The 24,868-nt window shown below is 39.3% G+C and overlaps 1 protein-coding gene across 1 annotated transcript in view; it reads left to right on the top strand.

The window, feature by feature from the left end:
- Positions 1-24,052, top strand: part of Zdhhc17 (zinc finger DHHC-type palmitoyltransferase 17) — a 66,174-nt gene extending 42,122 nt beyond the window's left edge. Inside the window, exons 8-17 of the mRNA XM_051139931.1 lie at positions 1,351-1,476; positions 6,271-6,413; positions 7,719-7,821; positions 11,699-11,821; positions 12,833-12,895; positions 16,892-16,985; positions 17,750-17,833; positions 19,080-19,237; positions 20,140-20,234; positions 21,148-24,052. Of these exons, the coding sequence (XP_050995888.1) occupies positions 1,351-1,476; positions 6,271-6,413; positions 7,719-7,821; positions 11,699-11,821; positions 12,833-12,895; positions 16,892-16,985; positions 17,750-17,833; positions 19,080-19,237; positions 20,140-20,234; positions 21,148-21,286 (1,128 nt within the window). The 3' untranslated portion in view covers positions 21,287-24,052. The remainder of the gene's footprint in view (positions 1-1,350; positions 1,477-6,270; positions 6,414-7,718; positions 7,822-11,698; positions 11,822-12,832; positions 12,896-16,891; positions 16,986-17,749; positions 17,834-19,079; positions 19,238-20,139; positions 20,235-21,147) is intronic.
- Positions 24,053-24,868: the final 816 nt, after the last annotated feature.

Genomic DNA, 24,868 nt, shown 5'->3' with positions numbered 1-24,868 from the left:
GTGCTCAGCTGGACCGAGGCAACTGCAGGATATTCTGGGAGTTGTTCCCCAAGGGATTGCTATTATTCAGGTAATATTTATAGTTTGGATTAATTAGCTAATTCTGAAAACTCAGGTGATGGAATTCTGGAATAAGCAAGGAATATCTAAATAAATATCCCTCTTCGTGGAAGGTCCACCAAGAATAGCCATTCCTTATTAAATACCATTGGGGTTTGTATTAAAAATCTGCTGGGCCTTTTGAAAAAAAATTTTTTCCTGGTTTTTCAAGACAGGGTTTTTCTGTGTAGCCTTGGCTCTCCTGGCTGGCCTTGAATTCACAAAGATCTGTCTGCCTCTGCCTCCCGAGTGCTGGGATTAAAGGCATGTGCCATCACGCCTGGCTACGAATTTTTATTATTATTGTTTGTTTATAATTCTTTGTTGCTGTATGGTAGTATTATGCTTAGAATTTGTTTTTTAAACCATGTTCCATACTTGACAAGTCATTATCTCTACCAAAAGTGCCTTAGGAGTCTGTTTATTTATTTTTAATCCAGTATTTTTGAAGTAAAATTTCAATGGTAATTTTTTAAAGTTACTTGGAATATCATTCTTCAAATTTTGGCAAAGTTTTAATTTGTCTTTTTTAATTTAAAGAGTCAGATAAATAGAGGACATTAAATAGATTGGAAATTAGATGTCTAATTTACAGAGAAATAGAAAATTAATAAAAGCAAAAAGGAACATCTAGGACTTCGTTGTGCACGTCTTGTTTCTTGACTTGTTACTGTCCTCCTGGCGTTCTTGTCTTAGGAGTAAAGGGACCTCCCAGCCTCTAACTTGAATGAGATGGGTTTCTCTCAGCCGCTCTCTTGTTCTCTTTGGGGATTTCAGTGTGGGTGGATGCGTTGATGGTGGCTTGAATGCCAGTACAGTGGGAGGAGACGACACTGCCTTTCCCTTTCTTCCCTATTCTCTTGTTAAGGCCCTCACCATCACTGAAGTAAAACAGACTCAGTATTGTTAGGAAGCCTATAAGGAATGTCCACTGATGAGCTTAATGTTAGCCTCTGATCCAGCAGGTACTCAAATACCTACTTTTTGATTTGCTCTCTAATTTGTCAAAGTGCAAGCAAAAATAGAATATATAGCATAAGATGAGAAAATGTATTGTATTTTATGTTATGTTTTGAGCAGGAAGTAATACCAGGTATGTAATGATTGAGGTTTTTAAAATTGACTCTACCCCATGTCAGAAACCGTTGTCAATGAATTTATATAGTCAATGTATTTTATGGAATGTTTAAAGTTATTAATGAAAATATGAGTCTTATTTTTAATGTGAATTGCTTCTATTTACATTATCAGGGTGAATCAGCACTTGATTTGGCAAAACAAAGGAAAAACGTGTGGATGATCAACCATTTGCAAGAGGCAAGGCAAGCAAAAGGGTACGACAACCCTTCTTTCCTTAGAAAGCTGAAGGCTGACAAGGTAACTTGTGGCTGAAGGCTTTCAGCCTTCAATCTGTAATTCACTTACCTTAATTTTTACAGTTCCCACTGTGGCATTTAAAACATTATTTCAGCCAAAATAAGATGAGAGTATTTGGCACAGCTGATTATGGTCTGTCCTGTATAATACTTAAGGAGGATGGGTGCACATAAATGGGTTAAATCCCCATGGACATGAATTCCACTTACCTGCCTTTAGTAGATAAAGCATCCTCTGTATGTGTGCATTGCTTGCTGTGAAGACAAACTGAGGGCCATGTTGGTCTTTGTAAACTGAGTACTATAGCTCTAGTTAATTGAGCTTTTTATTTTTTTGTGATGCATTGTTACTTTTAGAGGGAAAGCTTCCATTTTGGGCTGTTTCATAGCAAGTTCATTTTCTCCCATGAGCCTTCAGTTTTAAATGTATGACTGCTGGCTTAACTGCCTGGTTATAATAGGATTTTAAAACTTAAAACATTTTCTCAAATTCAGAGTTTATGTTTTAACAGTTCCACTAAAAGGAAGAAGTTATTTAACTGGCATTAAAAATATATATGCTTAAGTAAGTAAATAATAACTTTATATTTTAGCTTGACAGTAATTCCAACGTTAAGTGATACTAAATTCGTCTTTGTTACTAATATTTATAGAGAAATCAAGTACTTAAGTTTTACTAATGGCAAAATTAAAATGCACAGACATTAACATTAACCCACCTGCTGGTGTGACAGAAGTCAATATAGTGTGATAAACTTGAAAGCATCAGCTCGTTTATTGACAAGAATTCAACCTCCCATACTGAGTGGAGAGTCCTTGTCCATCTCATTGATACCAAAATAGCTGTATTTGTAGTTTAGCTTATACAGGAGTTCTGAAACTTCACAGTGAGGCAAACGAATTATTTTTGCATGTGATGTTAATGCTTTTAGTCATTTAAGAGCTGTGATAAAGAAACTTACTTATGGGGGCTGGAGAGATGGCCCAGCGGCTAAGAGCATGGAGTGCTCTTCTAGAGGTCCTGAGTTCAATTCCCAGCACCCACATGGCAGCTCACATCTATAACTACAAGATCTGACACCCACAGACATACATGCAGGCAAAACACCAATGCATATAAAACAAAAATAAATAAATTATTAAAAAAAACTTACTTATTTTGATTTCATTCTGTTGGCCACACTTTCTTTTGTTTGTTTGTTTTTTGTTTTTGAGACAGCGTTTCTCTGTGTAGCCCTGGTTGTCCTGGACTCGCTTTGTGGACCAGGCTGGCCTTCAACTCACAACGATCCACCTCCCTCTGCCTCCTGAGTTCTGAGATTAGAGGTGTGTGCCCCCACAGCAGGCTCCTTGCCAAACTTTACAGCATCTTGTTCCACACAGTGAAAAGTGACTCTGGCACTATTTAGTCTAATAGTAAGAGCGTCTTGACTTACTCTAGATTTTACTGAATCTAAGTATTTTAAACTTTAATTTTTTTCTATAGGGTCAAATGAAGTTTGTTTTTAATTTAAAGATGATATATGTTAATATAAATTTCCTTATTAATATATTTGAAGTTATGTACTTGGGTATTGCTTCTCTGTAAAAAGAGAGCTTTGGGGCTGCAGAGATGGCTCAGTGTTCTTGAAGAGTACCTGAGTTCTAGACCCAGCAACCCCATGGGCAACCTGTAATTCCTACCTCTCTGGCCTCCAGAGGCACCTGCAGTCATTTGCTTCCTCTCCAACACTGATAGACACTGAAAGACTAAATCCTAAAAACAAGAGAGAAAGAGCTTCGGGGGTTGGAGAGATGGCACAGCAAGTAGAGGGCTCGTCTCATAAGCATGACAACTGGACTTGGATCTCTAGAATCTACAAGCAGGGTGGGTGGGTCGTGTCCCCCAGCCCCACAATCCCAGTGCACCAGAGCTGGGAAACCCACTGAGCAGGCAGTTAGTCAGATCAGCAGAACAGTGAAGAGAGGTCAAAGCGATAGAGGAAGACATCTGATGTCAGCCTCAGACATCCACATCCACAGGAACACAGTGCCTCCCAAGGGCTTAAAGTCGTGTGCCACTGCACCTGGCTGGGAAACAGTTTTAAAACCACTTAGATTTTTGTGGGGCAGTGGTGGTGCATTCTTTAATCCCAGCACTCGGCGACCAGAGGCAGGTAGATCTCTGAGTTCGAAGCTAGTCTGGTCTACAGAGGAAGTCCCAGAACAGCCAGTATTACACAGAGAAACCCTGTCTCAAAAAACAAAACCAAAATGCTTAGAGTTTTAAAGCTGGAGGGTTTTGAATGTGTGTGCGTGTACAGGCATGAATAGGCAGGCATATTAGACATGTGCAGCATGGAGAGGCCAGAGACTGATGGCAGATGACTTCTTCTTTAGTTGCATTTATTTATTTATTTGTATGTTTGTTTTGGTTTTTGTTCATTGTTGTTGTGTTTTGGTTTGGTTTTGGTTTTTCGAGACAGACGGTGAATAATCAGCCCCACAGGCTCTCTAGTTTTCACCTCAGTGCAGGGATTAGAGGCATATGCGACCATACTTGGCTTTTTAAAAGTGTAGGTTCTGGGCATTGAACTCAGGCACTCAGCGCTTGTCTGGGAAGCACTTTACCAACTGAGCCATTTTCCCAGGCCTTAAGTTAGAGGACTTAAGCCAGCAGGTTTATGCTCAGTAAGTGAACTGTATAAGGATCAATTGGAGAAAAATATTAAAAATATAGATCTATGAAAATAGAATAATAAATATTATTAATTTTGAACATGTTGTATGTTTTATGGGAAAACGTGATCAGCCCAGATAAGTCATAGACAGCTGGCCAAAGAAAAGATTCCAGTCAAGTTTAGTTTGGTGACCCAGTGAGTTTATTGGGATTGCTTATAAGAAGGAACATGGATTGAAACCCTGTTAAGAAAATAAAAATCAACAAGCTACTAACTGTAAGATCTTACTGACAAGTCATTTGTAAAGCAAAGACTAACATACAGACTGTAGAAAGAAATCTTAAAGCCCAACAATGAAGATTTGCTAGAGAATCTAATTTTAAAGTGCGCTAAATGAACATGGTGATGTACATCTGTAATCTGGGACTTGGGGGCGTTAAGGCAGGAGGATCTCGCTTTCCAGGCCACTGTGTGACACGGCAAGATTCTGTCTCAAGTATACACATGCATAGAGAAGAGAGAAAAAGAAGCCATAAGGCTGATGATGCACAAAGACTGGATTACTCACAGGCTTGCTGGTGGTGCTGTAAAATAATACAGTATGTCAGAAAAGAGCTTGTGACGGGGGCTGGAGAGGTGGCTCAGTGGTTAAGAGCGCCGCTTGCTCTTCCAGAGGTCCTGAGTTCAATTCCCAGCAACCACATGGTGGCTCACAACCACCTATAATGTAATCTGATACCCTCTTCTGCAGATAAAGCACTCATATGCAATAAATAAAATAATAAATCTTAAAAAAAAAAAAAAGGAACTTGTGACGTGTGTAGTGCAGAATTGCAATTATCTCAGAGGCATGGAACCTTAAGCTCACATAGAAGTCTATAAACCACTGTTTAATTGCATCTGTATTCATAGCTCCAAACTGCAGACAACTTGATGCTCGCTAATGAGTACCTGGTTAAACAGACTGTGGTGCATCCATACCACGACCGTTAGAGCACATGGAAGCCACGTGTGGCGGCTTATACGTTTAATCCTAGTACCCAGGAGGCAGAGTCAGGCAGATCTCTGTGAGGTTGATGCCAGCCTGGGCTATACACGAGATTGCCTAAAAAAGAAGGAAACAAAACAAAAAACAAATTCACAGTTAAGTATCTCTATGTCGTTTGGCAGCTAAGATGATTTGGGCAAATGCTGAGGTTTGTGAGGAGCTATTCTGCACTTGACCTTAGCCAAAAGGCCAAGACGCGATGTGCAGAGCTATTCTGTAAACAAGACAATAAGTATTGCTTATTGCTGCTGTGAAGGTACAGTTGTGGTAGGTATTCCAGAGAGGCGTGTGGTCTGACAGCCAGCCCAGCACACACAGTGCAGAGTGCCTCTGCTCCTGAGCACTGACTCTGACAGGAGGTTTTCAGGGCCTGTTCTTCCATTCTGTGTGCTGAGAAGCTCTACTGATTTTGTGTGTGTGTGTGTGTGTGTGTGTGTGTGTGTGTGTGTGTACACACTCATGTAGTTGCACACACCTTTTCTGACATGGTATATGTGTAGAGGTCAGAGAACAGGGTTGGAGGAGTCACTTCTCCCCTTCACTGTGGTTTTCTACAATCAGACCAAAGTGGTCAGATTTCTGTGGCAGGCACTTTTATCGCTGAACCATCTTACTGGTCTTGGCTTTATTCTTTATTTCATTTTACAGTTTTAATACACTGTTAATATATGTAATTTTGAATGTCTTCTTCAACTTAAGCAGCTTCAGTTTTCTACTGTGTGATAAAGTTATTAGACCATAAGTGGTCCTTCTGTTTGTCCATGTCATTCTGTTAGCAATTCCTCTTCTGCAGTGAGACGGTGAGCCGTGAGCTGTTTTCTGGCTGCCCACACTAAGCTCTCCGACTGTCTGCTGTTTTCATGTGTGCCTAGTAGAACTCACTCCCATAATCTCACCTGCTCATTCTCCACATTTTAACAGACTCCCTTTACATGTTGTTTCTGTGTGCTACCTGAACACAGTAGGCAGATTTGATTGGACAATTGATTCACTCTTGGTGGTATACTTTGATAAGCATAGCTGTGGCTAATTAAGACTGACATCGTTTGAAACATACGAAACCTTTTTAATTTTTTTTTTTTTTCAGGAATTTCGGCAGAAAGTAATGCTGGGAACTCCGTTCCTAGTGATCTGGCTGGTCGGGTTTATAGCAGACCTGAATATCGACTCCTGGCTCATTAAAGGGCTAATGTATGGTGGCGTTTGGGCTACAGTACAATTTCTTTCCAAGTAAGTGTGTGATTTTTAGCTTTACCTTTATGAAAGAACATAATTTGTACCCTACTGTATCAAATTAATGTTTTCTGTGTTTAGAATATTGGCATCAGTAATTCGTGAAATTTGTTAGTTTTTTAGCATATTAAAATTGTTCAAAACTTTTTTAATGACAAAAGTCCAGCATGTGGTTTTTGAAGGTAAAGTACATTCTTTGTTTTATTTTGCTTTGTTTTTTCGAGACAGGGTTTCTCTGTGTAGCCTTTCCTGGACTCACTTTGTAGACCAGGCTGGCCTCACAGCGATCCACCTGCCTCTGCCTCCTGAGTGCTGGGTTTAAAGGTGTGCGCCACCACTGCCTGGCAGTAAAGTACATTCTTAGAAGTAGTTAATATATTTTTTTAGACATTAACTTGAGTTTGTTGAACTGTAAGTGTGTTATATTGCTAACTGACAGGTAGGCATTATACTTGCTTCTCTGTAGGGATTGCCTTTGGTTGTCAGCGCCAGACAACCAAGACATCTGACTCTACAAGCAGAGCGACTGTAGTCTACACTGTCACAAAACAGGCCTAGTTTTTCTCAAAGTTTTCCCTCCATTGCCTTAAGCCCTGACTATTTCCTTTCTCATTGAGTCTTTTTGCCATTAAAGTTGCCTAGTTGAACAAACCTAGGAAAATGTCTGTGCTCCAGATCTTACTGCATAATTTGCCACTTTGAAGCATCTTATTTTCCCTGGAATTTTAGAAAGACTTTGGAAATAGTTCACACAGGGATTAGTAGTCGTACAGTAGTGTTAGCTCTAAGGAGGGTCTGACTGCTGGTTAGTTCATCTCTGTAGTATTTCTAGGAGCTCTGATTGGTTATGAAACATTAAATAGGAAAATATCAAGACAAATTGATCTACATGGATAAAGGGCCCTGTTTGTACCAATGAGATTTTATCAGTTTTTTTCTTTTCCTGCTGCTCATTCTACTGAAAAGATGTGCCCTAGCCTTAACTGACCTGGGTAGAGTAGAGAGATGAGCACTGTCTCTTTGTCACTCCCAGAATTGTAATGTCCTTCAGCAGTGAGCTAATGGCGAAGCTGCTGTGTATTAAAGGAATTGCTTCAACAAGTGGGGACACAGAAATTGTGAGTTGCAAAGTACGTGGAAAATGGTTCAGTTATTGGTCAATTAAAAGAATCTTGCTATACTTGTTATTACTGTGAAAACAATCTCAGTATTTAAATATCTTTGACTTTTTAAACTTTAATCTCAGTATTCATCTCATAATGAAATATAGCACTTATATTTTATAAAATGTATGTTTTACAGGTCCTTTTTTGATCATTCAATGCACAGTGCATTGCCCCTTGGGATATATTTGGCAACCAAATTCTGGATGTACGTGACGTGGTTCTTCTGGTTTTGGAATGATATCCTTTGCTGCAGAAGACTGTGTGTAAAGCACAGTCTCACCACGCAACTGTTAGAGGGTTTGACATCAGAACTTAGCTCATGACTTAGTAGAGCAAAGCGGCATACCTAGAAAACTGAGCCACTGTCAGTAATGTTTGTGAGTTCTTTATGCTTAGTGTCTTTAACAACCACAAACAGTATCAACCAGTATTAACTCAATTAAAAACACATTTACCTATATCCTGTAAGCTAGTGTTATTTTATTGATGGAAAAATTCAAGGCTTAGAAGCCCAAGGCCTTATAGCTGGTCTTTGGTAAAGCTAGGATTGAAAGCTGTCAAAGTGTTTTTTCAAAGATTTATTTATTTTTTTATTAAGTACACAGTATTCTGCCTGTATGTGAGCCAGCAGGCCAGAAGAGGGCACCAGATCTCATTATAGATTGTGTGGGCCACCATGTGGTTACTGGGCGTTGAACTCAGGATCTTTGGAAGAGCAGCCACTGCTCTTAACCTCTGAGCCATCTCTTCAGCCCTGTCAAAGTGTTTTTAACCTTTGTATCAAACAATGATTTTCATGTTTATAGTGTCCAACTATTTTCTCTAAAGATCTCTCCCAGTCTCTCTCTCCTCTCTCTCCCAGTCTGTCTGTCTGTCTCTGTGTCTCTGTCTCTGTGTCTCTCTCTCTCTCTTTCTCTCTCTGGCTTTAAACTCACCTTAAACTCATGGCAATCCTCCTGCTTCAGCTTCCCAATTGTTAAGATTACACACATGAGCTACCATAGTGACTTCTTAGGCCTTTCTTAATCTCACTTTAAAAAAAAATTTTTTTTTCAACTTAGTAGGAAGCAGTTTATTTCCCTTCATTTTCCTTTGCTTCATTCAAAAAGTCTGATTAATGTATCAGGCATGTGCTAAAATCAGCAAATTATCAACATAAAATCCTGTTTTTCTTCTTTTGATTTTGAAACAGGGTCTCTTTAAATAACCTTGGCTGTCCTGGAACTCACTCTGTAGACCAGGCTGGCCTCAGACTCACAGAGATCTGCTTGCCTCTGCCTCTGCCTCCTGAGTATGAGAAGATTAAACCAAACATAAACATGCAAAATCATAGCACACTCCTCTGTTGCCCACATGGGACTAATAATCGCTGCTGTCCTTTAGAGCCCCACCCTCCATTCCCTAATCTGACTGTCTATATTACCCTCACAGTCTCAGTGTTTATTATCCTAATAACATTTCATTTACATCAGTCAGCTCAATTTCACTTCCTTGAAACAAAATGCCCATAACTCTGACACAGCACTTTGGCGGCTGAGGTGGGGTGGAGGGTTCAAGGACAGCCTTTGGGTACTATCTTTATTTTTTCTTACGTTATTGTTAGGTAATTCAGGTTTTTGGTCTTTGTTTTATTTTTAGAGGCACTCTCTTTATCTGTCTTATTGCTATAGCCTTAAATTTTTATTTGGTAGGGTTCATATTTGAATCTACATTTTGCTTTTTACTATCATCACCATCACCATCGTCATCATCATGTGGGGTGTGTTCCTGCTGTGGTTTGTGGTTGAGGTCAGAGGGGCACCTTTGGGAGTTTCTCTTCTCCGTGTGGGTTATGTGGGCTGAGCTCCGGTGCTTAGTTTGCACAGCAAGTGCTTTTGCCCACGGAGCCATCTCACAGGCCTCCTGTTGAACCCAGGTATGGAGCATTGTCCCTTTGCTTTGGTCCTTAGGCGTGTCGTCGTCTTCAAGACTGGGTTCTTTGGCTTGTGGCTGCTATGAACTTTCTCCTTGGAATTTTTTTTTTGAAAGTATGCTAGCATAATTGCTATGCTATTTCTATTCATCTTTCATCTTTTCTATGATTAACTGAAGTGAATTTACTCAGACTTTTCATGTTTTCCCTGATAGGCTGTGGGATAATTGTGGGTTTTCATGTCTGCTTTGCTGTCAGGATGATCTGGCTGTCTCTGTCCATCTTTTCTTTGCCTAAGAGAAAAGCTTAGCTGTGATCCCCGTAAATGAAACTCTTTTTTTTTTTTAGTGCTGGATGTCAAGCAGTGTGTTGCTAATGGCCTGTACGCTGGTCTTGCTTAGCAAGTGATACTAATGAATCTTTCCTTTCTTTGCTTCTCTTGTATTTGCTGTGGTTGTTAAGTGTTCAAATATTAAGCATGTGTAGGATTACTTCATTCAAGTTGTACTTTTTCTAACTGTTCTTCATGAGAAACATAATCAGTGTGTGGACATGTCAAAGTGAAAGCTTTCAGTATTCTTTTTTTTTTTTTTCCCTATTTATTTATTATATAGTATTCTGTCTGCATGTTCACCTGTAGGCCAGAAGAGGGCATCAGATCTCATTATAGATGGTTGTGAGCCACCATGTGGTTGCTGGGAATTGAGCTCAGGACCTCTGGAGGACCAGTCACTGCTCTTAACCTCTGAGCCACTTCTCCAGCCCTAGCTTTCGGTATTCTTGTATGTTAATTTTCTCTACATCAGATCTTGAAAATTCTGTGAGTGAACCAGATATTCTATATTTCAGGACTGCAATGCTTTAGCAACCTAAAAAATAATTTTGACTCTTTTATGTTTATAAATGCCTAGTACATTTGTTGCATTTTTCTTAGGTTAAATCTTTCTATTTTAGGAAGGTTTAAAAATATGTTTTATAAAACCAACATCAACTTGAGTGTGTTCAAAAAAGGCAAAGGAGAAAATTGATAGGCTTTCCTGTAGTTAAATGTAGCCTTTAGCTGTATAACGTTGTTATTCTACTGGTTTTGTTTCTGTTTCTCTGGTTCCTCAATAAAAAACACCTTGAAGTAGTGAGAGGGATTACTCTTGCTATACTTCCAGAAGGTCAGAGTTTGGTTCCCAGCAATTAGGCCAGGGGGCTGCGCAACTGCCTGTTAATTCCAGCTCCAAGAGATCCAGTGCCTTTGCCTGTCCTGCTGCACACACGTTCTTGCACAAACTCATACATATGTACAGCCACATGTAATTTAAAATAAAAATTAAAAGTCTTTTTTAAAGAAAACAATGCAGAGGAAAAAGGGTTCATTTTAGCTCACAGTTCCAGGTTATAATCTATTACTTTGGAGAAGTCAAAGTGGTAGAAGCTTGAGACAGCTGATCATAGCCACATTCAGGAACCCAGAAACATGCCCACGTTTCCTGCTCCCGTGCCCAGCTTGATGTTTCTACCTTTACGTTGTTCAGGACCCCTGCCTGGGGAATGGTGCTTCCCTCAGTGGGCTGGGTCTCACTGTATTGCTTTATTTAAGACAATTGGGGCAGTTAGATGACTTGGTGAGTAAGATACCAGCTTCCAAAGCTGACCCCACTGTAGAGGTCTGACTCCTACATGTTGTTTTCTGAACTCTGTGCAAACATTAGAGAGCTTTAAAAAAAGACAGTCCCCCCAGAGGTGTGCATGGGCCAGCCTCATATAAATAACCCCACATTGACGCACTTGCCAAGTGACTCTTGGTTGTATCAAAGTTGACAGTTAGAGTTAATCACTACAGATGTCTAAACAGTTTGGTATCTGTGTGTATTTATATAATAGAAGGTTTGATGCAAGAAGAACAATATGTATCTATCTTAGAATGTGAAAATGACTTCCTTTTTTTAAGAGCAATATTGATCATTTAAATCTTCTGAGTTTTTTAATGTTTACTGACTTTTAGGTATATAGGGCTTTGTGACTTAAATTTATTAGAAGGTCATATTTTTTCTTTTTGTACTTAGTTATAAATTATGGAAATGTATATTTTGAGTTAGAAAAACTTACCATTTTTGTTAGGAGTTCTTGTGTGTAAAACAATATGGATTATAAATCTGTAAATAAAAACTTATTTATCATTGCTCTTTTTGATTCCTTAACTTTGGATACATCTCAACTTTTTATTTATTCACCTTCCCTTCCTTGCCAATAGTGTTGCACTTTTCTACAATTTTGGAAAGTCTTGGAAATCAGATCCAGGCATTATTAAAGCTACAGAAGAACAAAAGAAAAAGGTGGTGATGTACCCAGTTAACTGCCAGTTTATCAATATTTATAGCAGAGAGTTCAATAAAAGGAAGATACTTAGACTCAGTGCCATCTTAAGCAGAAGTGTGCTGGTCCATATTTCATGTGGCACTGCCCCTGGTGCCCTTGAGATACCTGGCTTTATATTTTATGGCCTAACATTTCTTTCCCTTACCAAGGAAGCTCTGGTCATCTTCAGAGGTGAATGTTAGGCTGGGACATCTCTTTAACCTCCATGCCAAGGGCAGGCTTGTTGCATTACCCATTAAGCTAGAAAGCCAGTAATTAAGAGTCTTGCTACCCCATCCCAGTAGCCAGATGCTGTCTGTGACTGATGAAGGGCATCCTCTTCTTTTGATCCAGGGGCTAGAGACTAAATTCATGTGCTCTGTCAGTAGGGAATTGGATTAGGTGTTTAGATTATTTAAAGAACGACTTTAGCTGGTGTGGGGGGACCACCACATGTAATCTCTACACTGAGGAGGCAGTCACAGGGTAACTAGAAATTCAAGATGTTTCTGGCCAAAGGAGACCCTATCTCAAGAAACAACAAGAAAATAAAACCACAATTAACTGACATTAGCAAATTCTGTGGTAGACTGCATAGAAATTGCTGTGCTGATGTTCCTCAGCTTTCATACAGTAGTGAAATAGAAAGAATGAGTCAGTCAAGAGATTCAATTGAGCTTAAAAAGATGGAGAGGGGGCTGGAGAGATGGCTCAGAGATTTAAGAGCACTGTCTGCTCTTCTAGACGTTCTGGGTTCAATTCCCAGCAACCACATGGTGGCTCACAACCATCTATAATGAGATATTGTGCCCTCTTCTGGTGTACAGGCATATATATGTGTAGGCAAAACATCATAATAAATAAATAAATCTTTTAAAAATTTAAAAAGATGGAGATGGCGTGTTTATTGAATCATACTAATAGCAAAAGAGTTGGTAAGTACTATTCAGTTTTGAGTAAAACAAGTTTTTTGATTTTTAAATTCACAGACAATAGTTGAACTCGCAGAGACTGGAAGTCTGGACCTCAGTATATTCTGCAGTACCTGCTTGGTAATGTTTATTGTTTTCTCTTCTTTCTCCCCTCTTCCTCCTGACAGCATCATAGGATAGACGGAGTGTTGGGTGTGAGAATGGGTCTTACTACCCCTGAACACTGCACACATTGTGGAGTCTGTGATGGGGGAGAAGGTGGGCACGTACGTCTCTGTGTGGCGTGGGGCGGTTCCTGTGGCAGACCCTGGCTTCACACCAGAGCCATGCACCTGTCCTCATTTTCTTTATCCTTCAAAATGGGATTCAATGAAAACACACAGCTATTTTTAAACTACAAATTTTAGCTGCAGTTAAAAAAAAAATTCTTTTTGAATTTAAAAGTCAGAGTATGAAAATTGCGAGATTGCTTTTCAGACAGCACAGTCTTAAATACAATCTTGAGTATTTGTCTGGAAGTGTCTGTGTAACTTGGAGTACTGTAGCCTCATTAAACTGAAAAGTGATTATTTTCAGTCAGGTCATACATTAAAAACTTGAAAGTAGTGTTTATGAAGTCAGTTATAGACATTTAAATTTAATTTTTTAATATCTTAATTATTTTATTAGTATTTTCACAAATACTATAAACATTGCCACAATGGTTAAAATTCCCTAAATTATACGTCAAAGTAAATTTAAGTTATACACTATAAGTAAACTAATGTCTTATTATTAGTACATAATAGTAAGCAAATAAAATATTTGATGTAGTCTGGGATTGTGGGGAAGTTTTAGACAGCCTAGTGTCCATTTCTAATTGGCATGTTGAGTGTGTGCCCTGCTCTGCTCTTGGCACTGATTTTTGGGCACCACTACATTCTTTTGTACATTCAGGAGTTAGTTTACATGTTTTGTTTCTGTGCTTTACCATGAATACTGTTTAAGACTGTCATTTCATGATACACTGCTGTACTGTGGAGAGAATCAGGGTCCACAAAGTTAGTCATACACCCATGGTTGCATGGGATACACAAACTTTATAGTCAGTACAGAAAGACGTTTCCTTGTTAAATAAATACTGATGGCTTCTTGTCATTGTGGCGTAAACCTATTATTATTAAATACTATCAACCACGTGCTTTTGAGTAGATACATCCCTATTGTAAAGAGCATACTCTGTTATAGAGACATAACTTTCACCATATGGGTGTCTTTCACATTGGTAAATGAGTTCCTAAGAAGACTGTTGAGGATTTTGGAGGTGAATTAGTGTTGGTAACAGGCCAAGGGTAATTATTGTGTTCAAGAACCTGGAGACCAACTAACCCCTAACTTATTATTCTTGCTCAGATTGTTTCTATGTTCATTTTTTTATTTGAAAATATCATTTATTAATGGAGATGTGGCCAGTCTTTACAGCCAGATTACTGCCCCACCCCCATGTGGCTAATGCTATCTGAGGGACGGTCCTTCAGTTGGGGAGAGAACTGTATGTAGGCTCAGCCTCATGGGCATATCACAGGCAGGCCCCCCACCCCCCAAGGAAAAAGAAAACAAAATCTAAAACAAAACACACAGTTTTTCAAAATATACCCACTTTCCTACTCTCTCCTTTTGTTTTAGAAAAACTTTTGACCTCCATTCTTCAGAATTCATTCCCCCAGCACACACACACACTATACATGCATGCATCCACATACACACATACATACACATGCACATGTTACATCCAAAAACCTGAAGTTCAAACACACAATTGAACTTAAAGTGGGGGATATCTGAGGTTTACAAAGGAACTGGAGGTTGGTGGACCCTAGGTCAAACTGACAGCTATGTGTGTTGGGGGGCACACATCCACAAGATAAAAATGTAGAAAAGGTTCACTCCTGTTTAAGTGTCCCAGTAATGTGGGGGATGGCTCTGTTGCCCAAGAGCAAGTGCCAGTGGGCCAGTGTGGACTAGCATGCCCTCCCCAGGGTGTGGCTAATGCATTCACACCCCATTCTAGCTGCAGGCCTGCAACCCTCGGGCTAGGCCTGGGGAAAAGACTTCCAGGGTTGTCTCTCTGGGCCTCTCTCCTGTCACCCACTCCAGTTCAGATCTGTCCGCTCCCCCTTCCCTAGAGAATAGCAGCCACTACTGGCTCAGTCAGGAAAATGGAAGCTATAAATAGTCCCCCAAGCCCCACTGGGAAGGAAGGAAGGAGGGAAGGCACCAGTGGGGGCAGTGACCAGAGAGAGGGTGACTGGTGCCCTGTCCTTTTCATTTTCTCTCAGAAAAGGGGGCGTCCACACCTGACAGGAGACAGCTACCTTTCTCCATGTTCTCCATTAAACTAGTTTTTGTGGCAGATTGCTCAGATTTTTAAAGTGACGTTGCCTAAGGGAAAATGTAGCCGAGTGCTGGGAGTGGGGGTAGACGTTTTGATGCATTCTGCTGCCCTCTAATTAGATGGCATCACAGCTATGAGAAAGGACAACTCATCCTCTTCTTTGGTCCACAGGTCATTCATGTTAGCACAAGAGTTGCGGTTTGCTTTTTTGTGGCTCCCTCAGAATAGTATATAACCTGTACAAAGTAATGGGGAGACGGTAGGGTTTTACTGAACGTTAGTGTGACCGATGAAGGACATTAGGACATTTGCTTCTGTGCTGGGTCAGTAGCTCTAGCTCTTGTCATAAATTGAACATTGGGGTTGGAACTCTTTGAAGCACACCGGTTAAGTTTGTGTGTTCCCTTGGCTAATTTAACATACCGAGAGAGAGAGAGAGCGTTTGAAGACATTTACAACTGGCACTGTGAATAGTATTTTAGTGCTCGTCAAGGCCAAGATAATGGCTTTTCCTTGAGAAGTAGCGACTTCATAAACCCTTAGTATCTTCAGCTTTCTTAGCTATGGTCATCAGTTCTAGCAGAGAAGAAGCTGCCGGAGGCAGTTACAGAGAACAGTACTGGCTTCTGGTAGATTTGTTCATTTGTGGAAGGTGCCTTCATTACGTTTTCTGATTGTAAAACTGCTTTACTTGGTTGTTGTTGTCTCTTGCCATCCTGTTTTGTGCCCCTTCCCTCACTCCCATTTCTCTGTGTAGCCCTGGCTGTCCTGGACTCACTCTGTAGACCAGGCTGGCCTCGAACTCACAGATCCACCTGCCTCTGCTTTCCAAGCGTTGGGATTAAAGGTGTGCGCCACCCCGGCCCAGGTGTTTGACTCAGTTTTAACACGACTTTCCTTTTGTTTAAAAAAAAAAAAAAAAACAACAACTTTTATTTATTAAGACTAACCAGCATCATGATCATTAATCAAATGAGTTTTTATATAGAAGTTTAGAAAGGCCGATGTTTGTTTCTCTGTAGCCCTGGAACTCTCCTGTAAACCAACCTGGCCTTGAACTCAGAGATCCACCCTACCTTTGCTTCCCAAGTACTAGGATTAAAGATTTGCACCACCACCACCTGGCTTAAGGCTGATGTTTATATTATTTAGAAACTTGAGTCATATGAATTAAGTGTGTAATTGTAACGAATTGATCTTTACTTTTTTTTTTTTTTTTTTCTTTAATGTTTTTTGAGACAGGATTTCTCTGTGTTATCTTGGCTGCCCTGGACTTGCTTTGTGGACCAGGCTGGCCTCGAACTCACAGCTATCTGCCTGTCTCTGACTGCCAAGTACTGGGATTACAGTGTATGCCACCATTCCTGGCTGATCTTTACTTCTTAATTTTGGAGAGTGAGCACAGCAGTAGAGCACTTGTCTTGCATATAGTACTCAGGCTGAGAGAGACAGCATTAAGAGCTCAGTTGTTACCTTCTGCAACCCATTCTCCATTCTTTTCTTTAAAAAAAAAAAAGTTTAAAATTTCATATTATGGAGTACTTTTGCTTCTTTGTTGCTATAGTTTTTGTTTTGAACAAATTAAATGAACAGTAATTTTGTTCGGCTTTTTTGGTTTGGGAATGTTGATAAAATTTTCAAAATATAGTATTATTTTTTAGTTGTATTTTGAAAGTATAAATTTTCTGCTTTCTTTTATATATAAAGTGTCTTTCATAATACTTTAATGTACCTATTAACAGATTCGTAAGCCGGTGAGGTCCAAACACTGTGGTGTGTGCAACCGCTGTATAGCAAAATTTGACCATCATTGCCCATGGGTGGGTAACTGTGTAGGTAAGTCATGTTGTCAATCTCTAAGTATGTTGTGAGTTTAAATTACTCTAGGTAACTAATGGCATCAGTATTTAATCATCTATATCACAACTCACTGAGGTGTATGTACATGTATGGGGTATAGATGTGTGTGCAAATCAGTCTGAAAGAGTCTAGTTGTTTCACTCTGCATTCTTTGTGTCTGCTTTGTCCTCCTCTATTGAGTAGCAGTGGCATTCATCTGATGAGGCGGATAATATTTATTTAAACTTTGAACTGGAGAAAGTGAGGCAATAACAACATTTGAAAAGATGTGTGCAAAGGCGGAGAAGAGAGGCAGACAGGATCACACCCCTCAGTGTTGATGCTGCAGTCTGAGAGCATTTGCTCTGTGAGCTGAAAGTGGCTTTGGAGATTAATGAGGTGATAGAAAGGAAATATTTACATGACTGTTGAAGAGAAGCTTTTGAAAATCTCCATTGTAAGGGTTCTAAAAGGAAGACAGAGGTTTATTGGGACCCTCACAGCAAACTGAAAGCCACAGTGACGTTTTGTGTGACCTTGTGGGACTCCCTTGCCTTCAGAGTGAGCACTGTTGTTCTCCTCACATCAGGAGTGTGATTGCAAGCATCCTCACTTTAAAGCTTTTATTAAAATAGTTTTCTTGAAAGCTATTTCACAAAATAAATAATATATACGATTGTCATCCAAGTTGTAGCACTCCTTTCTTAGCAGGCCCAGTTGTTTTTTCTTAGCTGAAAAAACTTACTTCTGTGTTGTTTCAGGTGCAGGCAACCATAGATACTTCATGGGCTACCTGTTCTTCCTGCTCTTTATGATCTGCTGGATGATTTATGGTTGTGTTTCTTGTGAGTACAACGAGTTTCTGCCTTCTTAAAACATATCTGTTTATATAATTAGCTTATGTTTACTGTATCAACAAATTAATGTAGTAACAGATCTTTTAACAAAAAAGTTATTGTTTGTGGTGTTTAATGAAACAAAGGAAAAAGTGAGGTACCTACTTATCAAATGGATTCAGTGTCGAGCACAAGCAAACAGTGGTCAGTGAGCACCTTTTTGTGGGGATGTCCTTTGTGGTTTAATAGACTTTGGAAAGCTGGGTCAAATACAGCAGCCGTTCATAGTCACATACTTGCTCTACTAACCAGAGTGGATCTAGTGGCTGTACTGGCTCCTCTTACCACCAAATGCCTGAGAAAACAAACTTACAGTTAAGTTTGCATAAACTTGAAATACTTTACAAAATGTGGTATAAGTTATTGCCTACTGGGCAATGTTAGCAGGTCTCAGAAATTACTTTTTGTTTTTGTTTTTCAAGATAGGGTTTCCCTGTGTAGCCTTGACTGTCTTGAACTCACCTTTGTAGACCAGGCTGGCCTTGAACACACAGATCTGCCTGCCTCTGCCTCCCAAGTGCCGGGATTAAAGGTGTGCGCCACCACCACCAGAAGTTACTTTTTAAAGATAAATTGTCACTTGTCTTATCAATGGGCTCAGGCCTTGAGAATTGAGAGGAAGATGCTGCTTCTCTGCTTCTGTGGGTGGAAGTTGTAGCATAGATCCTGGTTTGAAAGTCAAGCTCAGAAAGACTATTAGTCCTGTCTGCAGAGATAAGAGTAAATAAAATCCCCAAATAGAGATGGAGAAAAATATTTGCTCCAGGAACTTTACCTAATTTTCAAGTCCACATATCTAGCAGGAAACAGTTTCCTACCAACAAAAGTCATGCTTCTGTTCTTACGCCAGATGTTGTGTTAGAGAGGCCCCACCTTACTGAGTTGCTGTTTATTACTTATCTTTTCTCTTGTTAAAAGATAATGCTTGCTTCAGTACTGGCAACGTGCAATAGCATCTATTACTGCTTATTCTTAGCAGACAAAAAATTTTTTTTTAAGTTTGGCAGCTGTTTTGCTGGTTTTTGCTCTGATAGATATTTTTATTGATATACTGTAGAATTGCTAAGATTACAGAAACATTTGCTGTTCTATCTCATGAGTTAAATCTAGACTGTTAGATCTGTTTCTAGTGGGGTCAGCATACACCTGAGGTGACTAGAAGGGTTAACGTGTGTCACCTGCCTTCTGATTTTAGACTGGGGACTTCACTGTGAAACCACTTACACGAAGGATGGGTTTTGGACATACATTACTCAGATTGCCACATGCTCCCCTTGGATGTTTTGGATGTTTCTGAACAGTGTGTTTCATTTCATGTGGGTGGCCGTGCTACTCATGTGTCAAATGTACCAGGTATGTGCAAGCTGTGTGAGCTACAAAACTCCTCAAACTTCTCTTTCCAGCCACTCAGGCTTAGTGAGGATCACTTCTGTTTTTTTCATTTGCCTTTTCTTTTTGGGTCCTTTCTCCTTCGTAGTCTGCTTTCAGCAGAAACTTTTACTCCTGACTCAGATATTTGCACTTGGACATGTGTGAGCTTAATTTTGTGTTCATTTTGGTGTTACTGACTTAGCTTGTACAAATACTAGTGTACTATAATAGTAGTGTGTCTAAATGCTTTGACTTAGGAGTCTTTGAGGGATCTCCTCCTCTGTTTTTGGGGGACGGTATCCCTTTGTAGATAAAGTTGATTCTGAATTTGGTATCTTCCCTCTGTAGCTTTCTGAGTGCTAAGATTATAGGCATATGCAGCTTATTTTAAAAGAATCTGTTGGAGCCGGGCGTGGTGGCGCACACTTTTAAACCCAGCACTGGGGAGGCAAAGGCAGGTGGATCTGTGAGTTCAAGGCCAACCTGGACTACAAATCGAGTCCAGGACAACTAAAGCTACACAGAGAAACCCTGTCTCAAAAAAACCAAAAAAGAGAGTCTGTGGGGGGAGGCTGTCTGTGTTCATAGTGTCTGTTGCTATATGTGTTGTGTTCATGTTCTATATATGCTTTCACATTTAACTGGCTACTTTTCTCATTTGCAGTGGTACTGTATAAACTAGCTTGATTGCATCTTTAAAAAAAAAATTTGAGGCCAGCCTGGTCTACACAGCGAGTCCAGGACAGCCAGGGCTGTTACACAAAGAAACCCTGTCTTGAAACACTCCCCCCAGCCCCCCCCAAAAAAAATTCTGTGCAAATTGTCTTGAGAATTTTCTGTATGTTAAATTTCAGAAAGGATAATGAGCTGCTTTCTCTTCTTAGATAACATGCTTAGGTATTACGACAAATGAAAGAATGAACGCCAGGAGATACAAGCACTTTAAAGTCACAACAACGTCTATTGAAAGCCCGTTCAAGTATGTATATATTACAAACGTAATATTTTCTTTTGTTGCATGTTTACTTTGAAAGCACACTCAATATGTCTAGTGAATACATCAAAGGGAAGTGTTTTCTATAGAAGAACCTCTGAAGCAGGGATGTTTCTTTTAGCTGTGCTTAGACTAGATTTAATTATTAATGAGTTTAAGGTTTTTGTAGAAAAGACAGTAGTCAGCTCATCATGATGACAAATCTGTCACATTAACTGAATATGCAGTCATGCTCTTACTGGAAAGTTTACTTCAGGCCTGATGCTTAGAAGTAATAATGCACTAATTACATGAAATACTTAAAGCCCAGTTTTGTGTAAGCTGCTTAGTGACTCCAAATTTATTGTCTACTTCTAAAAGGGAAACCAACTTCTTCTAGAGGTTCAGTAATTACATATGAGGTGCAAAATGGATTGCTTCTCCAGGTGTCATTGAGGCCTCAGAGTCCCTGAACTCACCTTGACGTTCTTTACAGATGATCACTTTTATTAAAGGCCATTCTCACATTCAGACTTGTATATAGTTGTATAATTAATTGTTATGCTTTTACATCTTTTATCAATTTTGGACCTAGTTTGGTTTATTGGCAAATAGCCAGTAATCAAGGAAGGAGTGTGTGTGTGTGTTATAGACGCAAACAGTGTATATGGTGCTAAAATGAAGCAGGTGGGTATAAAGTATAATTGTGTAGTGTCTTAAATTAGCAAAAGAAAATAAATCCTGGTAGATATATAAAGAAGAATGAAAGCATGTCTATTTTGCAGTGATAAATTACTTCTTTCTTGCAGCCTGAAAATTTAAGCTTAGGAAAAAAAAATGTTAATATGAACACTACATAGAAATCACATAAGTCATTCATCCTAACTGAATTCTCCTTTCTCTTGGGGTCTGATTTTAGCCATGGATGTATAAGGAATATTATAGACTTCTTTGAATTTCGATGCTGTGGCCTTTTTCGTCCTGTTATTGTGGACTGGACCAGACAGTATACTATAGAATATGACCAAATATCAGGATCTGGGTACCAACTTGTGTAGCAGCGTCTTCATCCTGTGAAACAATGTTGCTGAATGGTGCCTGAAGATCGTGTCTGTCCTGTCTCTCTCTCACTCGAATCCACATCCTTGGAACAAATAGCATGCTGTACGTAGGGCTAACAGTGAATTGTACAGTCTTTTTTTCCCGTACTTTTATTAACAAAAGCAAACATGGACAGAACACACTGCCACTTCTAGGAAGAATAAAGATCATAAAAAGAATTTTCATGGTTCTTAATATAGGAAGTCACATCATATTCACCTTTTGTGTTTTGCTTTCATAATATTTTTTTCATGAAAAAGTGAACTTACTCTGTTACTAGAGATGGCATACCAAGGATAAATGTTGTTATAACTAAAATTAAATTTATGTTATATGGCTAAATTGTATTATGCAATACTTAAGAGTATTGCACCTAATTCCAGGAAAATTGTCTTAAATTGATGACTAGTAGTATTATGTGCATTTTCGATGTACATGTAAATACTGTGATGAAAATCATGTGGTTTTATTAGAGCTCTACTATGCTGTGCTCCCAAAGGCACAGGAAATGATGTTCACAGAGATGTGCTCGCTGTTGTGTTGCCACCAGCTGCTGCAGTGCTGGTTCATTTCTAGTTCAGTGAAATAATTCAACCTAGTGACCTTGCTCTGCGGTCTCACGGTCTGGTAGTAAAGCACTTGCATGAGTATACTAAGTCATAATATTTTGTTGAAATTTAAAGCCCTACTAAGTGCATGATACACTGCATAGAATGTATACTCGCAGATACTGTCCAGTGAAGCATAAATTAGGATTTAATTTCATGCACAAAACAGGCCAATTTTTTTAAAGAGTTGAGGTGGATTTTCAACAAGAGGCAAAACAAATAAGCTAATGCAAAATTCTTTATTAATAGAGATAAATGGATATGCTTCTTTTTAAATTCTGAGCTGAAAAATAAATTATAGACAAAATAATGGAGCATAAGCTAAAGGTGGAGCATGGCCTCTGTACATAGCTCATGTGAGTAAAGGAAAAGCTGACAGAATAGTCTTTTTAAATGACCTATCAGAAAGAAGATTTTAGCCCCAGGGTTGTTTTAATTTTTCCCATATTGAATATGTTTTGAAGTTTAATACTTTCTGAAACATTCTCAGATTTTACTGCTAAATGTGATGCACTGACTAAGTTCTGTTGCGGCATTTCCATACCCTCATGAGCAATTTGTCACTGCTTCCATGAATATTGTTTACAGAGAGACTTGGCTTAGTCCTCTTAAATGCTGCAGCAAACTGTGGTTCGAGGAACCTGTGGGAGGGGCTGGGGGAAGGGGTCAGAAGGACAGATCCTAGGCCAGTGTAAAGAATGTGTATCTGTATATAAATAATTTATCAAATAGTTTTCTCTTTGTGTCTATATGTATTAGTGTTTTTAAAGCTGCTCATTTCATTTTGTCCAACCAAAAAAGAAAAGGGAGATATTAACGAGCTTCTAGTGATGTTCAGTGTTGCTGTTAATAGGCACTCTGCCCTGCAAGCCCACTGCATGTCCAGTGCTAGGTAGGATTAGGATTCCCTGTAAATGCTGGCAACAGGTATTAAAGCAATCTAGTGGTATACCCGCCCTGCCTTAGTAAGAGGAGCAGCGGACATGTACATAGTTAATGCTCAGTATTTCCAAGTACTACCATTTTATAGTAATTTCTGTGACCATAAGTCACCCCCCAAAACTACCCTTATTGTACTTGAGGGTTTTAATATTAGAATTGGCATATGTACTTTATTTTTGAAAAGGGAAGAGATGGGTGTGGGGAGGTAATAGCATTGTACCATTTTGTCATAGAATGTAAAAAATTGGTCAACTGTATAAATGTCTCTGCTAGTTTTGGCTATTAATGGGGGGAAATTTTAGGTAATTTTTAAATTCAAAGGTTATTTATAAAATGCTAGGATGTTTTAATTTTGTATTTCGAGTCACTTCACAGAAAGACTCAGTTGCAATTTTTATCAGATACATTTTTATCAACAGCTAATGACTTTGGTGGTCCTCTCAGTTCGAGTAAGAATGTTGTTACCATGTTTTCTTTGTGGTACAGTGTTCTTTCACTGCAAGAGATGCTTCTCAGTAGAGCAGACAAACCCCTGTAGATGGGTAACTCCATGGAAACATTTGCAAGGAGATGCTTTAGCTCCGGCCATTTCATAGTGTCAGTGCACCTGTAACAGATAGGCAGATGGTCTGGAGGCAGCTGTGCCCCACGTGTCGTCACTTTGTAGGTCTTGTGTGTAGAGCCAGTTTAACCCAGCTCTCAGGCTGTGTGTGGAGGTGGCCCTATGAGGGAGACTTCTTACTGGTTAGTTGGATTCCTTTAGGAAGGAGGGACTAAGTTCTCAGCTCTGAACATGAATTCTTTGGAGTTTTTCATCCAGATTTTTGTTCTTTGTAGTTTATTTCAAATACGAGGCATAAAGAAGCATCCTACTTAAGCTATGAATATTTTGATTTTATATTTTCTTTATTTATAACTGTGCCAAGTATTATTTTGCTACTTACTGTGTTACTCTGTGGAAAGAAAAACTTGTAAAGTGTTTAATAAATTAGTCCTCTTACATAATTTAAACCTGTCAAATTTTGTAAAATATTAATCAAAATAAATATTGACTCTTAAAGATGGTGTCTTCTCAATTCATTTTGAAGAAATCAATAAAAGTATGATATGAAAAGATTCTCTATTTTTGTCATAATCAGATTGAAGTCAAGTGCAGGATTTTATAGGAATTTGCAAAAGTGAAACTGGTGGTTATTAAGTGTCTGGTTCCGAGTGTGTGTCTTAATTATTTTTCAATAAAAAGATACTTTTTTTTTCTTAGTATATTTTGGATTCCATGGAATAAGGACTTCAAGGGAATATAGAAATCCAAATGTTCAATGTAAGTATGTCTAAAGCTGTATAATAGCATTGCAAAATGATACTTACCAAACGTGGAAGGAAAAATTATTCTGATACTCTTGCCTGTCACCTGTGTGGTGTCCTGTGGCCTTAGGCTGGGATCACTCATCAGGGGTAGTTTCAGGTGGACTGACATTAGCATATGAAATAGAAGAACACAGCACTGTCCGTAGCTCAGGCCACAGAGTACTTTGCTCTCTAGTTTTATGTCGTGCACTCTTCTCGTCACTGTTCATGTGTGCGTGTGTCCTTGCCACATGGTAGGCCTTTTCTGCGAGGTGGATGTCCGGTTCTAGCTTGTAGAGATATCTGAAAAAGTGGCACATTGCAGGACAGAACTTGTCAGGAAATCAGCCCTCAGCTTCATGAAGTGTGTACACATTTCATGAATACCTTTGTGGCTTTAAAAAGCTGCAGGTGCCAGTAGAACATGCAGTGTTGGTCTATGTCAGAGACCAACTCAAGGAACCAGATCTGCCCTCAGAAAGCTCTTGGCACTGAGCGACGCGCCCTGCTGGGTAGGCTTCACTCAGCTTGCTCTCAGCACAGGTGGCCATGAATCCGTCTGCCTCTGCTTCCCGGCTAGCAGGGCTTAGAAGCATGCCTCCCCACTGCTGTCTTGAAGTTTAATATGTGACAATATTTTAG

The sequence above is a fragment of the Acomys russatus genome, chromosome 31 (assembly GCF_903995435.1).
Source record: "Acomys russatus chromosome 31, mAcoRus1.1, whole genome shotgun sequence".
NCBI lineage: Eukaryota > Metazoa > Chordata > Mammalia > Rodentia > Muridae > Acomys > Acomys russatus.
This window is presented reverse-complemented; position numbering and strand designations above follow the sequence as displayed.